Below are 14,073 nucleotides of genomic sequence, written 5' to 3' on the forward strand. Positions count from 1 at the left end.
TGACGAGTGACCACGGCCAGGAAGGCACTTTTATCTGAGCTTAATATTCAGTAGGAATTTTTTAAAAGCTTCATTTCTTAGAATGCAAATATAATAATTACAGGAAGTACTAATTTATTTTATAAGGTAACTGAATACACCATTTGAATATTTCAACCCCAGTGGCTGACACACACCCCACTGTCATCTCAGCCGCTAATTCCTTCCTAAGTCAGGCACAGACTTTGAGAAAATACATTTCTTAGAGCTGAGCATTTCTTCATCTAGAGCTAAAGTGTGCGCAGTTTTTCCTGCTTTCTGGTTTAACCCACGTAGGAATCAGGGCCCCACCCTCACCAGTCTCCCTCCAGGTTCTCGCCTGCCTCGGCCCTTGTTTTACCGGAATCCTTCTGGAAGCTTATAGCTCTTGGGCATTCGGAGAAGCCAAGGACTGTTGCATGACTGGGCCTGTCGCAGCTGCAGGCCTTGGTCACGGCTTGTGGCCAGAATGCTCCAGGACGGCCGCCCACGGGTCCTGCCCGAGGGGTCGGGTGTAGTTTCAGACACGAGGAAGGACCATGGTGGCCACAACTCAGGACGCAGGAGCAGATGCGAAGCCTGGACAGACAGCATGGCCACCACCGCTCTCTCCCACCTCCGCTCTTTCTGTCCCTGTACTGATGACACCAGGAAGAAATTGGTTTCTTCTGGGAGAAATCAGTCAACGTCAGGCACGCCCTCACGTGTGAATCTTATTTCTACTCTTTAAAGTTTCCAAGTCACTCCCTTACTTAGCATCCCCTCATTAAAGGAGTGCTGGAAGCGAGCAGAATCGAGACCAGAAGCCAGCTGGGCTGGCGGCCTCCCTTGGAGCCTGGACATGGACTTTCGAGGGGCCCTCGCCAGAGCTGGGGGCTAGGAGCAGCGGAGCTGTCGGTCCCCGCGACGCTGGGTCCCAGCAGAGGGTGTTGAGTATCTGGGGGTAGATGGGCGCCGTGTTAGCCAGGAAGCTCGTCACTTAGAGAGTTAGCAGTGGGGAAACTGGGAACGAGTGAGTCATAGTAAGTAGAAGAAACCAGTGGGAGCGCACAGCTAGACCCCGTGCAGACGGTGGTCCCTGGGGCTCTGCTCACAGTGGACACAGCCGGGGATGGAGTGCCTTCCCCGCCCACCTCCTTGGTGTCCCCCTCCGGGAGCCCGCAGGGAGGCGCCATTGAGGCTGCTCCTAGCATCTTCACGGCCACCCCGCCGACGCCCGCACCTCTGGCTCTTTGTTCTTCCAAGATCCGACGATCTTCAATCCTCTCCTTTCGCAGCTCGGAGTGGCGGGGAGGCGCCCCGGCCTCACCTCCCGCAGAGCAGGAAACAGGGGCAGGTTAACTCTTGCCCCCGCCCCCTCCCCGGGGTTGCACACCCTCTCCTCGGAGCTGAGCTCTTCAGTGGCACGGCCCTCAGCCCGCCCCTCCCAGAATCAGAATCTGCATTTTCACAAGACCCTGGGTAACTTGTTTGCACAGAAAGTCTGAGAAACACCGATAAGGAGGACTGAGAAGGGAGAACACAGATCCAGTTGAAGTCCCAGGGTTAGTGGATAGGATGGAGGGAGGAAAGCTTCTAAGAGATGAGCACAGAGAATTTCTCAGAATCAATGAACAAAAAAACCTCACATTCAGGAATCCCAAGAAATCCCCAACTCGATCAAACAAAATCCATTTTAGATGCCGTCCAAGTAAAGCCGCGTGACACCAAAGACCAGAAGTGAATCTTCCGAGAGGAGAGAGAGAAGGAGTATTATAAAGGAGCAATTGTGGTGGCAAAAGAAAAGAAAACAACTGTCAACCTAAAATGCAACCTCCAGAGGATCTCCCAAGTTACAGACGTTTTCAGACAAACAACTGTGACCTTCTAAGGGACACCGGTCAGTAAAAGGAGAATGATCCCAGAAGGAAGGCTATAAATGCAAGAAAGAATGGTGAGCAAAAAAAATTACCATTTCTTTCCTTAACATAAGCACAAATCATAAAGAAAACATTGATATTTTTGACTACATTAAAATTTAAACATTTGGGTCAATGAAGACAAACTTTTTAAAATCAAAATCAATGCTATCTAATTGCTGGGATTAACATAACAGAGCTAAATGGGCACCGACAGCATACATAAGATTAGGATGTGGCTGAGGGGATTAAAACATCCTGTAGGTCATTGTATCGTTCAGGAGGAAGGCAAAGATATTGAATTAAGACTAAATGGGGCTTCCCTGGTGGCGCAGTGGTTGAGAGTCCGCCTGCCGATGCAGGGGACACGGGTTCGTGCCCCGGTCCGGGAAGATCCCACATGCCGCAGAGTGGCTGGGCCCGTGAGCCATGGCTGCTGAGCCTGCACGTCCGGAGCCTGTGCTCCGCAGCGGGAGAGGCCACAACAGTGAGAGGCCCGCGTACCGCAAAAAAAAAAAAAAAAAAAAAAAAGACTAAATGTACGTGTTAAAATTTCAAAGTGGTGACTATCAGAAACACGTTCACTTTCATAACTTCCAAAAAGGTACGGAGGGGAAAGCGGGTGGCAGGAAAAGATTAATCAGCACAAAAGGAAGGGAATGAAAAAAGAAAAGAAACCCTTGAAGATCAGGACAATTAAAATAAGATGATGACAGAAATTCATCTACATCTGTGGGTAACTGTAATCAGAGCGGGAGAAACTTTCCAGTTAAAAAACAAAGGCTGTCAGAGGGTTTTTTAAGAAAAGCTAAACAAAAAGACAAGGAAACAGAAACAAAAAAATATATCGGTTTTTTTTTTCAAGAGACACACCTAAAGAATAAGGACCTAGAAAAATTAAAAGAACAGAAAATCTATTCTAGGAAAATACTAACCCAACGAAACAATACACCATTATTATTATTAGTGGGAGAAAAAAAACTTTACAGGAAATTACTTAGTCATTACTTATTGATAAATGCTTCACTAGAAGATAAAACATTTAAGTTTGCACCTAAAACATAGCTTCAAACATATATAAAGGAAAAAATTAACAAACCATTAAGAGAATTTAACAGATGTTGCAGTGGAACCTTAACAGACCTCTTTCAATGAAGGCCAAGTAGACAAGTACAGAGATTCTGACAGTGCAACGTGAGCCTGAGTTAACCGACGTGCACCGAACACCCCCCCAGCACAGCCACTGAATTCATGAGAACGTTTGCACAGCTTGATCACACCCTAGACCGTAAAGAAGACTCAGCATCTTTCAAAAATCGGAATCAGATGGATGACTCTCTCCCCATAGAGCAATTAAATTGAAATCAATAATTAAAAGGTGAATTTAAAAAAAAAAAAATCTTGTCGTTATTGAAAGTTAAAGAAGACCAGAAGACCACAGGGAATGGAGAGACACACGATCCTCCTGGAAACGACCCCAAAGATCTTTCCAGGTTGACGTACAGATGCAGTACAATCGCACACAAAATCCCCGCAGGCTGTTTGGAATTTTCCGTGAAAGAGGAAAAGCCAAGAATCACCAAGCTAGTCACGCAGACGACATCTGATAGGATAGTCCTTACAACGTAAACAAAAACCCACTCCTTGTGTACCAAGAACTTCAACACGAGAGAGAAAAATTTAGCACTTTTAGAAGAAAACAGTATCTTTCAGTTCACAGATCAGGGAAGGATTTCCTAAAGCAGAAGCACAAACCATAAAGAAAATAGTGATGAATTCAACTACATTAAAATCTTTAAATTCTGTTTCTCTCAAGGCTCCATAGGAGAGTGGGGAAAGATCTTTTCAGCACATATAACTGGAATAGGATTAGTATCTGAAATAGTGAATCAGCGAAAAACAACCCAAGAGAAAAATGGGCGAAAGACACAGGCATTTCACAGAAGGGGAAACGGGACTCGCAGACTAAACCACGAGGCGGCCCGTCCCTAGAGGCGAGCGCTGGCGCGTGGCATGTCCGTCTGCTGATGACTCGTGGAGCCGTGCGCTTATGAATCCTTCTGACTTGTCGAGTGTTTGTCTATGTTTTATGTTCTGACACAGAGTTCGGTGGAAAAGGCAGTTATGGAGAAATGTCTGTGACTGACGCCTGCCCGCTGGCTCCGCCCTCCACCCTCCCCTCCTATCTTCCCTCGCAGTGGTTTGTAGGCACTGGCCAGATTAGAAAGTCTGATTCTCGTTTTGTTTTGTTTTACGGCAGAAATATCTCGAAAAGTGGGAAGTCCCCTTAGCACTTAGTGCTGCACCCTCCTTTACAAATGTAGAAATGGAGGCAAAGTTAAGGCCAGAGCCTTAACAGACAGAGAGATGCCAGCTGACACCCATCCGCCCACCCGCTCGAGGGACGGGTGCTCCTCCAGGCACCACTGCCCGGTCAGTCCTTCCCGAGATGTCACTTTATATTCGTGGGTGCCTGAGGGGGGATCTATTTGCTGGTGTGGCCACTGTTTCATACAGAGCAGCAAATCCACTGCAGTGGGACAGGTCAGGGCCTGAATCCCTGCACTCCTGCGTGCCAGACTCTGCAGGTGCAGCGGAGCCCACCTCGCGGGTTATCTGGCCGTGCCTATAACATGCGTGGCCGGCGGGTCACCCATTTAACTGAGAGGAGGTGATGGAGAGGCCAGAGGAGCGCCCGCGGGTGCAGGGGCTGTGGGTGGCCAGGTGGGGACGCCCCGCGGGTTTGCGATGTTCATTCACCCCCAACTCACGTGGGCAGCACTTCAGCCTGCCCATCCCTCACGTGGCACCGGGCCTCGCAGACAGGGGCACGAGGCCCACGGAGACCAGATGTGCCCATCTCTCCAAAGCTGATCAGTGTTGGAGGCGACTCCGACCAGTTCTCCCGCCCCCAGAGCCCCGCTCTCCCCTGCCATCTCGACCAACGCACAGCAGTGCACTCTTGGAGACTCGGGGACACATAGGAGAGGGCCCTGCCCTCATGGGGACCATGCCAGCCCGGCCGTCGGACACATAAGCATGTGACGGGGGTAACATCGCAGACCAGGAGCAGAGAGCAGCCTGGCCAAGGCCCCTTAAGCCCTTCAGGTGCCGCAGGGCCGCCCCTTGGGCTCCCCGCTGACCCCCGGCCCTGGGTGAAGGGCTGGAACCCCCAGGACGCCAGTCCCGCGCCAGGCGGCTCTTCTTGCACCAGTGCGGTGTCTGCACGAAATCCCAGTGACGGTCAGAGCAGGTGGCCTGCCTGCCCTGGGCTGGGCTCTGGACAGCCAACTGGATGTTTGTTGTCTCCAGAGACGGGGTTTCCTCCTCCATCCTAGGAACTTGTGTTACCTCCTTGTGAGGAGACCTTAGACCCGGTTCCAGCGCTCCGTGTAGGTGGGCTCGGGGCGCAGACGCCGCCCGGTGTCCCCGTGATTGGGGGCGACGATGTGCTCAGGGGAGGCGGGGTTGCAGGACCCAGTCGGTGCCCCCCACACACACCCTCATGCCCCAACGCCCATGGGTCCTTGCCACATTTCTTATGGGCCCCTGGAAAGAGGAGCCGTTGCTAGGGTGCCCGAGCCGCGCAGCGGGGTCTCCCACCCTTCAGCGCCTTCCCTGCGGGGTCACCTCACCCGTGGCATGGCAGGTACGGGTCCCGTCACACCTCTTGTCCCCAAGACCTGGGTTGGTGTCCCCATAGCGGTGTTTCCCGGGTGTGCTCTTCTCAGGGGGCTTCTGTGCATGTCTGCTCAGGCCACGCTTAGCTCAGTGGTGTCAGTCACAGGGCAGACCTGCCGGGCAGCAGGTGTGCTGTCGGCCCCCGACGCCCCCTCACTGGGGCCTCTCAGGGCTGAATCTGACCTCAGGCCACCACGTCCCCGCCCCAGAGCTGCCAGGCATGACACCTGCATCTGGGATGAGGCCGGTTCTCTCCGAGCAGGCCCACCCCCAGAGTGGGGAGAGGCCCGGGGTGGGGGAGGGCTTGCCGTTTCCGGGGAGGGAGGGGGGGAAGAGGCAGCCCACACTGGCCGATGCCACGGGAGCGGCCAGGAGACACCGGAGTTTGCCTGCAGACACAGCCCACCCACACCCCAGCAGCAGCACAGCGGAGGTTCTACCGGGAGAATGTGCCCGGAGGCCACAGGCTGGGCGCGGCTCGGCCCCTGGGCCCCGACCTGTGGAGGCAGGAGGAGGCCGGACTGGCCGGCCAGCGCGCCACCAGCCCTGTCCCCACGGCCGCACCTGCCGGACACGTGACGGGGCGGCAGGCTCTCGGGAGGAGCCCCCGTGGGGCAGCCGTGGTCCCCCACGTACTGGGAAGGGGTGTTCGGCATTTGTTAGGAGAGCGCGCCTGGCCCCTGGGAGGCCAGCAGCATACCCACTCCTCTGTCGCCCGAGGGCTCGCCCGTGAAGGCCATGGACGTGGAGATCCCAGCGCTCGTACCTGCCCCCACCCCCGACACGTTCTGCAGGATGGGACCCACGTGGTGACTGGTCAGACCCTCGTCTCACCTGGGGGCGCCCTCCATGCTCCCTGGGTGCCCACACCTGCCAGCCGCAGGGGCTCTGTGGAGGCCCCATGCCGGCCTCCGGGCTCTGGAAGCATTCGGGCCGGGCTTCCTTTGTGAAGGTTGGGAGTTGAGTGCACGTCCTGGAATGTCCTGGCCCTCTCTCCGCTCTGCTGGAGATGTGGGCCAGGCCAGTGGGTGAGCCAGGGCTGAGGACACGCCCGGAAGTCTCCAAGGCCGGGGGTCCCAGCATTCAGACAGCCCCTATCTTCTGTTATTTGTAGTGTTTACTTAAGAAGTGAAGCTCAGATAAAATAACTAAAGAAACTGCATTTCAAAGCCCCCACCAATGTCTAGTGGCTGGGGGATGGGGGCCAAGGGGCAGGTGACAAGGGATGGGGCACGGGGGGTGGGGGGAAGGGGCATAGGCGTGGGACCCCCCACAGGAGCCCTGCACCCTCTTGGCGGCCCTGCAGCTCCTTCGGTGGAGCCTTCCAGCACTGCTTCCTGTAATCCTGGAGGCCGCAGGGGGCGGGCGGTGGGCCCCACAGGTGGCCCCTCCAAGTCGCCCCATGGGTAGAGTGAGGGCCTGCGGGGGAGGATGCCGGCCGTGGGGTGGGCCAGGCCCAGGGCCGACCCACCGATGTGAGCGGGTCCCGCGAGTGACAGCGTGACGTTGAGGCACCTGGGGCCCAGCGGGTCCTGCTCCGTGGCTCTAGACCCTCCCCGTGGAGCCCGGGGGCCCGCCTGGCCGGGGGCCGAGGGAGGGAAGGACTCGGTGTGCCTGCCAACCGACACGGCCCTTTGGTTATCCCAGGCCAAGTCCTTGCGTGCTGCTGCGTCTGCCATGTGTCGCATGGCCCCCTTTCTATCTATCTGTGCAGACTTCCGTTACGCGTTTTTAATTTGGTGTGACTTGTACTCGATGACAATAACCTTCTTAGCTCTCGTGTCCCTCCTACCCCAGCAGTTGACCAAGCTCCACCAGCTGGCCATGCAGCAAACCCCCTTTCCTCCCCTCGGACAGACCAACCCCGCTTTCCCCGGTACGTACCCAGCCGCCCTTTCTGACCTCCTCTCTTCTCACCTGGGGCCTTTCTCTTTCCGAGCGGTCTGTGTTCAGGGCAGTGAACGGAACAAGTACAGCTCTGGAGTGAGGGCCAGGGACGCGGCGCTCTGCACGCTGCCGCGGGTGGGCGGGGGTATCTCTGTGCGTCTCCATGACGGGTCAGTCACCCTACAGCTGGCCTTCCCGAAGGAGACACCCCCCCCTCGAGGGTCCACCCTGCTCTCTGCTGCCCACCAGCCGTCGGGGAGGCCCTCCTGCAGGAGGTGGTGCACCCGCAGGGCGGCTCGCCTGGGATGGCGTCCCCGTAGCTCAGAGTGGCGCACCAGTCAGACTTTGAGCTTCCCTAGTTGAAGTGACCTTGCTTCTCTCCTTGAGGGCAAAACATTAAATCTGTTTCTTCTTTGCTCTCCAGGAGAAAAGCTGCCTTTACACTCCTCCGAAGAAGCTCAAAATCTGATGGGCCAGTCGTCAGGTAAAAGAAAACCACGCTAAAGGGAGAGCAAGCAGGCCAGGAGGGGACCTGGCGGGAGGAGGGGGCGAGGGGGCTGCTGGCCAAGCGCCTCGGGGAAGGGACGCCGGCGCCACCCAGGGCCGGGGCCCAAGTGGCTGGCCCCGGGTCTGCACACGCGGCTCCCAGCTTCCGCCCCGTTCCTGCTGGGAGCGTGGTGGGTCGGCTCTGACTGGGCTCGGGGCACAGCTGCCCTGTCATCCAGAGGCCCCACCTGTGTGTCATTTATTCTCCCAGTGGCACAGCGTGTGGGGGTCTGGAGTGAAGGGCTGACCACGCTGTGTGCCTTCCAGAAGTGTGTTTCATGGGAGATGAGATCACTGTGGCCTGGATTTGCACTAAAACACCCCCCGGACAGGGCAGGGCGTGGATCCGCAGGTCCTGTCACCCAGGCTTGGAGCAGTGGGCGCGGCCCGCTCACAGGCCATTGGGGAGCAAAGCCCCTGGAGGCATGTGGCCCGGACCTGCCAGGTTCCCTGGGAGGGAGGCGGCCCCCACGCTCCCATCCCCACCCACACGGGCCTCGTGAAAGCCTGGATCAGAGCAGAAGAGCGAGTGCCGGCTAAAGGGGAAATGCGGGAGAGGCCTGTGTGCAGCGGTCGTAGCTGTCACCCCCACTGGTGTGTTCCGGGCCTCAGGGTGCCTCCGCCCCTCACCCATCCCTCAGGACCACGTGGGCCCAGCTGAGACCACGGGGCTCAGGAGGCGTCTCTCCAGCTGGGACCCCAGCTCTGATGCTTCATGCGCTCGCTGTGGGCTTCTCGGCGCAGCCTTTAAGTTAATGCAGAATTGAATGAGTGAAAACTAGAGAAGAGCATTTATCGAATGTTTCTGATTTTGGAACTGGATACCAACCTTTACAAAGTTATGTGTCTGGTGATAACACATGTTTGGGTGTCTGTACAGTTTATAACGTGACTGCAGATAATTGCCCAGCCATCGTCTCCAGGAGACGACCTGGGGACTCCAAGCACCGGGCTTACCTGGGACACACAGCCCCCACCCCACCCCGACACGGCCCTCCCAGCACAGCCTCGGGGACGTGGGACCCGTGTTCACATGCCCCCGTGACGACCTCCCTCTCCAAGGCCCCGTGGGACCCAGAGCGCTCACACACCACACTTGCACGCGCACGCGCACGCTCCCGCCACGGCCGCGGGTCAGGGAGGCCGGGCGGTGGTCGCGTCCTCACCCTGAAGGCCACGCCACACCGCTTCCCAGGCAGCTGGCCTTTGTGTGGGGGAAGCAGCATTCGTGACTCATGGGAAGCTCACCAGTGGGCGTGACTTCGGCCCCTTTTAAAAGAAGCCCCCTGATCAAACATCATAAGCTATAGGTGAACACGTGTGACCCCCCAGCTGTGTCACCCAAACCAGGAGGCACCGCACGGGACTTGGGACCAAGGAGATCTCTTAAGTGACATTTTAAATGTCACTAAGGATTGAATGTTTATAGATAGTTGAACAACTAAGTAACTGTATTGAAAATACCTTTATGAAAAGAGATAAAGAACAGAAACTCCAGGTTTAGCTGTGAAACAGAAAAATGATGGATGGTCTGGGGTGAGTTAGTTTGTTCAGCATAGCTGAGCCCCGTGCTCCGCGGGCCCCAGAACAGGCCCGGTCTCACCGGGTCCCTGTGTCCTCGACACCGATGGCCACGGCACATCCGGTTCCGGGGACACACGTGCCATGGAGGAGGATGCCTGTGGGGCCGGGGGCCGGGCAGTCGCCTTTGTTGGGACCCCTCGGGGCCTTGTGGGGATTAGCCTGAGGGGCAGGGGCCAGGGAGGGAGGAGCGTGGGGTGGGAAGAGGGCTCTGGTTCCGGAATATTCCGAAGGTGCGTGAGCCGGGTCTGCTATAATGTGCCACGGGGAAGGTGGGTGGAGCTGGGGGCTCCGGGTCTGGGCTGAGCTGCGGAACCCACGACACTGGGACACGGGTCTGGGGCAGGAAGAGCAGGGTCTCGGCTGTGGGCTTTGAGTTTGAGACGCCTCCTGACGGGATGGAAGCGCCTCGTACACAGGAGTGTGTCTGCCCCAGTGTTCACCCGCGAGGGCAGACCCTGCGTCCCCTCTGGGCCCCTCACATCCCACCTGCGTTTTGTGATCACTGTTTCCAAAGTGAGTGTGGATCTTGTCCTTGAACCCTGAGAGGCTGGCTCTGACTTGGTGGGTGCTTAGCTGACATTTGTAAAGACAGAAGCTGGGCGTGTGATGAGCTGGGCCTGGGTCTCGGCCCAGGACGCCCTGTGGAAAGGCACGGCCTCCCCTGCCCGGCTCTCGGGCCTCCTTGCCCCCACCGGAAGCGCTGCCCGGGGGCGGGGTCCGCAGAGCGTGGGAGGGAACAGGGGCAGCGGAGGAGGCCTGCTGTCGGGTCTGGGGGCGGGAGGGTGGGCACCCAGGACTGGCGTGACCAGTGCGGCCCGTTCTCGGGGCGCCAGGCAGAGCCACCAGGGTGTCTGTGAAGGGCGTCTCGAGAGACTGACTACACAACACAGCAGACAAGTGACATCATGTCGTGCCCAGAACGAAAAAGTGAACCTGCATCCTGCTGTGTTCCTCTTCCTTGTTTGAGAGACGCTGGGGTCAGGAGGGCGGTGGCAGCCTGGGACAGAGCGCTCACAGGCCGCAGCCCCCGGCTGTGCAGACCCTCCCCTGGGCAGCCCCCGGCCCTGCCTGCCTATCGGCCCAGCGGGGCCAAGCGCCGGGTGCAGCACGAGCAGCCTTCTGCCCGCCTAACCGTCTCCCCTCACTGTGCCCAGGTCTGGACGCCAGCCCCCCCGCCAGCACTCACGAGCTCACCATTCCCAATGATGTGAGTATGCCGGGCCCCGCCCATCCTGAGCCCGTGTGTGCCCCTCCCCTCCCTGCCCTGGTTAAGCAGCTTAATGCCCATGGGGGTGGGTGATATCACCCCCAAGATACCAGCCAAGGAAGCAGCTGGTGGCGCTTCAGGGGTGACTCGGAATTCAGATCCCGGAGCTGCCTGGGGACCCCGGCTGCCCCCATTTGAAGGCCCTGCCTGGCTCAGGGTCAGCCCTGAGAGTAGGTGGCCCAGAAGTGCTCCATGGGCCCTCGGAGGGCCTCACACACTCGCCTCACACACTCAGTTATCTCCCAGCCACCCTCTGGATCCCTGGTTTATCCTAAGAATGTTGACTCCGATCCCCAAACCAAGACAACAGGGTGGGTGTGGGGCACGTGTCCTAGAGGGGTAGCTGCCTGAGGGCGGCATGGTGGATTCTCCTCTAAGAAGCTCCTCCGTCCTTTCTTCCAGCTAATAGGCTGCATAATTGGACGCCAGGGGACCAAAATCAATGAAATTCGACAGATGTCTGGAGCGCAGATCAAAATCGCCAATGCCACGGAGGGGTCGTCAGAGCGCCAGATCACCATCACGGGGACCCCGGCCAACATCAGCCTTGCCCAGTACCTCATCAACGCCAGGTGAGGCCGGCCAGCCTGCACGGGCCTGCACGGGGCTGCCTCCCGGGGCCTCCCGGGGAGGTCCCTGGGGTTTGGAGCTGCAGGGGGGCTGCTTCACTGGCCTTTCCTGGGACCTCCGGCCTTCTGCCCACGGGGACAAGCTGGGGGTGGCCTGGCCAGCACCTGCCCCGTGCCCACCCCACGGTCTCTGCTCGGCAGAGGCCTGGGTCTGGGGTCATCGAAGGTCATGAAAGGCTCTGTAGTTTCAGGGAACAGGTCACGGGGTTTCTCTGCTCTCACACATCTGTGGTTTTAAAGACCCCCCGACCCAGACACGTGGTGGGCGGCTGCCAGGGAACCGTGCAAGGGTCTGAGGTCACACGCTGGGGCACAGGGAGGTCCTGTGGCCGGAGAGCCAGGGCGGAGCTCCTGGGCATAGCGGACACCTCCCTCGGCCTCCCTGCTGAGGGCGACCACACCCAGGAAGCCTCCAGAGCCGCGGCACAAGGGCCCTGCGTCCCTCTCCCTGGCAGGGTCACTCCCACGCCCCTCCCGGCAGTGGCTGTAGAAACAGTTGTGGCAGCCTGGGCCTGTCCTGGTGGCTGTCGTCACGCCCCATGTGGTGACAGGTACATGGGTCCCTGTGGCGGGGAAGGAAGGCCCCGTGGCTCTGGTCCCCGGTCCTCAGCTAGTGGCCACTGCGCTGTGAACCAGGACCGTCCGTGGCAATGAGGAGGGAGGCGCACGCCTCTAAGGGCTCCTGCGTCTGTGAGGACATGGTGACCTGTGCCCTGTGCCCTTGTCTCTTCCAGGCTGACGTCCGAGGTCACCGGGATGGGCGCGCTCTAACCCCGCCGACGTCCCCACCACTCGCCTGTGCAGACCGCCCACCCCCTCGCAGATATAGAGGTTTCTTTACTACAGAAGGTGTCTGTGCCCTAGAGATGCACCCACAGCGCTCCATCTGTGTCTGTGAGCCCCCGGCTCCGCCCCGACGCTGCTCCAACTTCACTTACGCCCGTCTCCTCACGCGTTGGCATGCCGTGTTCATTATTTTAAATGCTTTGGGGCCACTCCCATCTGTGACGTTGTAGAAACGTTGTTCCTTAGTGTCCGTGTAACTGTTGTTTTAAGACTTGGTTTGACATTTGGACAGCGCTTCCAGCAGCCGTCCCCTCCAAGCCCCAGGAGCTGTGGCCGCAGGGAGCTGCCCCTCCCCGGTCCCTCGGCCTCGGCTCCCGTGGCCACACGGGTCAGCGCCGGGCAGGGTGCACGTCTCCCTTTGTCCGAGGGCAGGAGAAAGGAAGGCTCGGGGTCCTGACCCGGGGTGCGGAGCGAAGCGGGGATGCTGGGCCCCGGGCGTCTTCGGGGCTGGGAGTGGGGACCGGCCGGAGGCGTCTCCGCACCGCGTCCCGGCTCAATAAACGTGTGCGCTGCCCCTCGGTTCTGGCCCCTCTCTGTGCCCCCCGCGCTCAGACGCCCCCCCCCCCCCCCACGCTCGTGCGGCCGCCTGCCGCCCAAGGAGCAGGTCCTTCTCACCGAAATCGCTCTCCCACCTTTAAACAAGTCATTGTCTGGCTTCCACGAGTCTTCTGGTTTTACTTTTGCAAAACTGCGTGGGGGGCAAACCCCAGCCCAGTGTCAGGAAGTAAGCCTGCTGCCCCGCCGCGCCCTGCGCACGGTGGCCCCTGCGCTTCCCAGCGGGAGCCCGCACACACCCTCCTCCCGGCTCAGCTCGCCTGTGCTCACCTGAGGAGCCCGCTGCGCCCCTCTCGGCGCTGAGGCCCTGGAGGGCCCAGGCCCGGGGCAGACAGCTCTGCCTGCTCGCGTCAGAGGTGGGCTCACGGCCCCGAGCAGGTGGGCGGCCGGGAGGTGAGGCAGGGCCAGCCCCGCGGGGGCACTGCCCTCCCTGCATCGCTGGGAGTCCGCGTGGCCTGAGGGGCCTGCCCTGGTGCCCGCCCCTTGGCAGGAGCCCCTCCTTGTCTGCCCCACTCCCCGGGCTCCGGCCAGGCCTCCGGTGCTCGGGCCGCCCATGCACACTCCTCCGCCCTCCCGGGAGTCCCCTGGTCGAGGTTGGGTGCGCAGCATAGCGGCGCCCGCCACACCACAAGCCCAGGGCTCGGGGCTGCGGTTCACTCACGCACCCACCGGCCACGTGCCGGCCTCGCTCAGGGCCTGGGAGGTGGCGGGGCCGAGGTGGACACGGGCCTCCCTCTGGGCCCCTCGGTCAGCTTTGGGGCGGCGGGTGGCCGGTAGGCAGGGTGAGGAAGTGCCTCAGAGAGCCAGAGTGGCCGTGGGCAGAGCCAGGCGTGAGGAAGACGTGGGAAGTGCAGCGTTAGCGTGGGGCCCCGGAGGTGCGGCCCGCGGCGCACGCGTCCACAGGAGAAGAGCAGGCGGAGGGGCGGCCGGGGCGGAGCAGCTGCAGCGGGGGCGGGGGCCAGGGGAGCCCTGGAGGCTGCGGGGCTCACAGAGTGTGTGGCTCAGCCAGGTGCACTGGTTCTGGAGGCATCCGAAGGAAGAATGAGCAGGATTCCCTTGGGAACCGAAGTGTGCTGTGGAAGAAAGAGGGTCCAGGCCACGTGAACGAAGGCTGTCACTCTGAGCCCTGGAAAGGCGGTTTGCCCTCTGAACGGGGAGGCTG

The 14,073-nt window shown here is 59.4% G+C and overlaps 1 protein-coding gene across 1 annotated transcript in view; it reads left to right on the forward strand.

Moving 5' to 3' along the window:
- Positions 1–12,864, forward strand: part of PCBP3 (poly(rC) binding protein 3) — a 212,807-nt gene extending 199,943 nt beyond the window's left edge. The window contains exons 12-15 of the mRNA XM_079923040.1: positions 7,398–7,473; positions 10,769–10,821; positions 11,284–11,453; positions 12,245–12,864. Of these exons, the coding sequence (XP_079779166.1) occupies positions 7,398–7,473; positions 10,769–10,821; positions 11,284–11,453; positions 12,245–12,281 (336 nt within the window). The 3' untranslated portion in view covers positions 12,282–12,864. The remainder of the gene's footprint in view (positions 1–7,397; positions 7,474–10,768; positions 10,822–11,283; positions 11,454–12,244) is intronic.
- Positions 12,865–14,073: the final 1,209 nt, after the last annotated feature.

This window comes from Stenella coeruleoalba (assembly GCF_951394435.1).
Source record: "Stenella coeruleoalba genome assembly, chromosome: 5".
NCBI classification, from domain to species: Eukaryota; Metazoa; Chordata; class Mammalia; order Artiodactyla; family Delphinidae; genus Stenella; species Stenella coeruleoalba.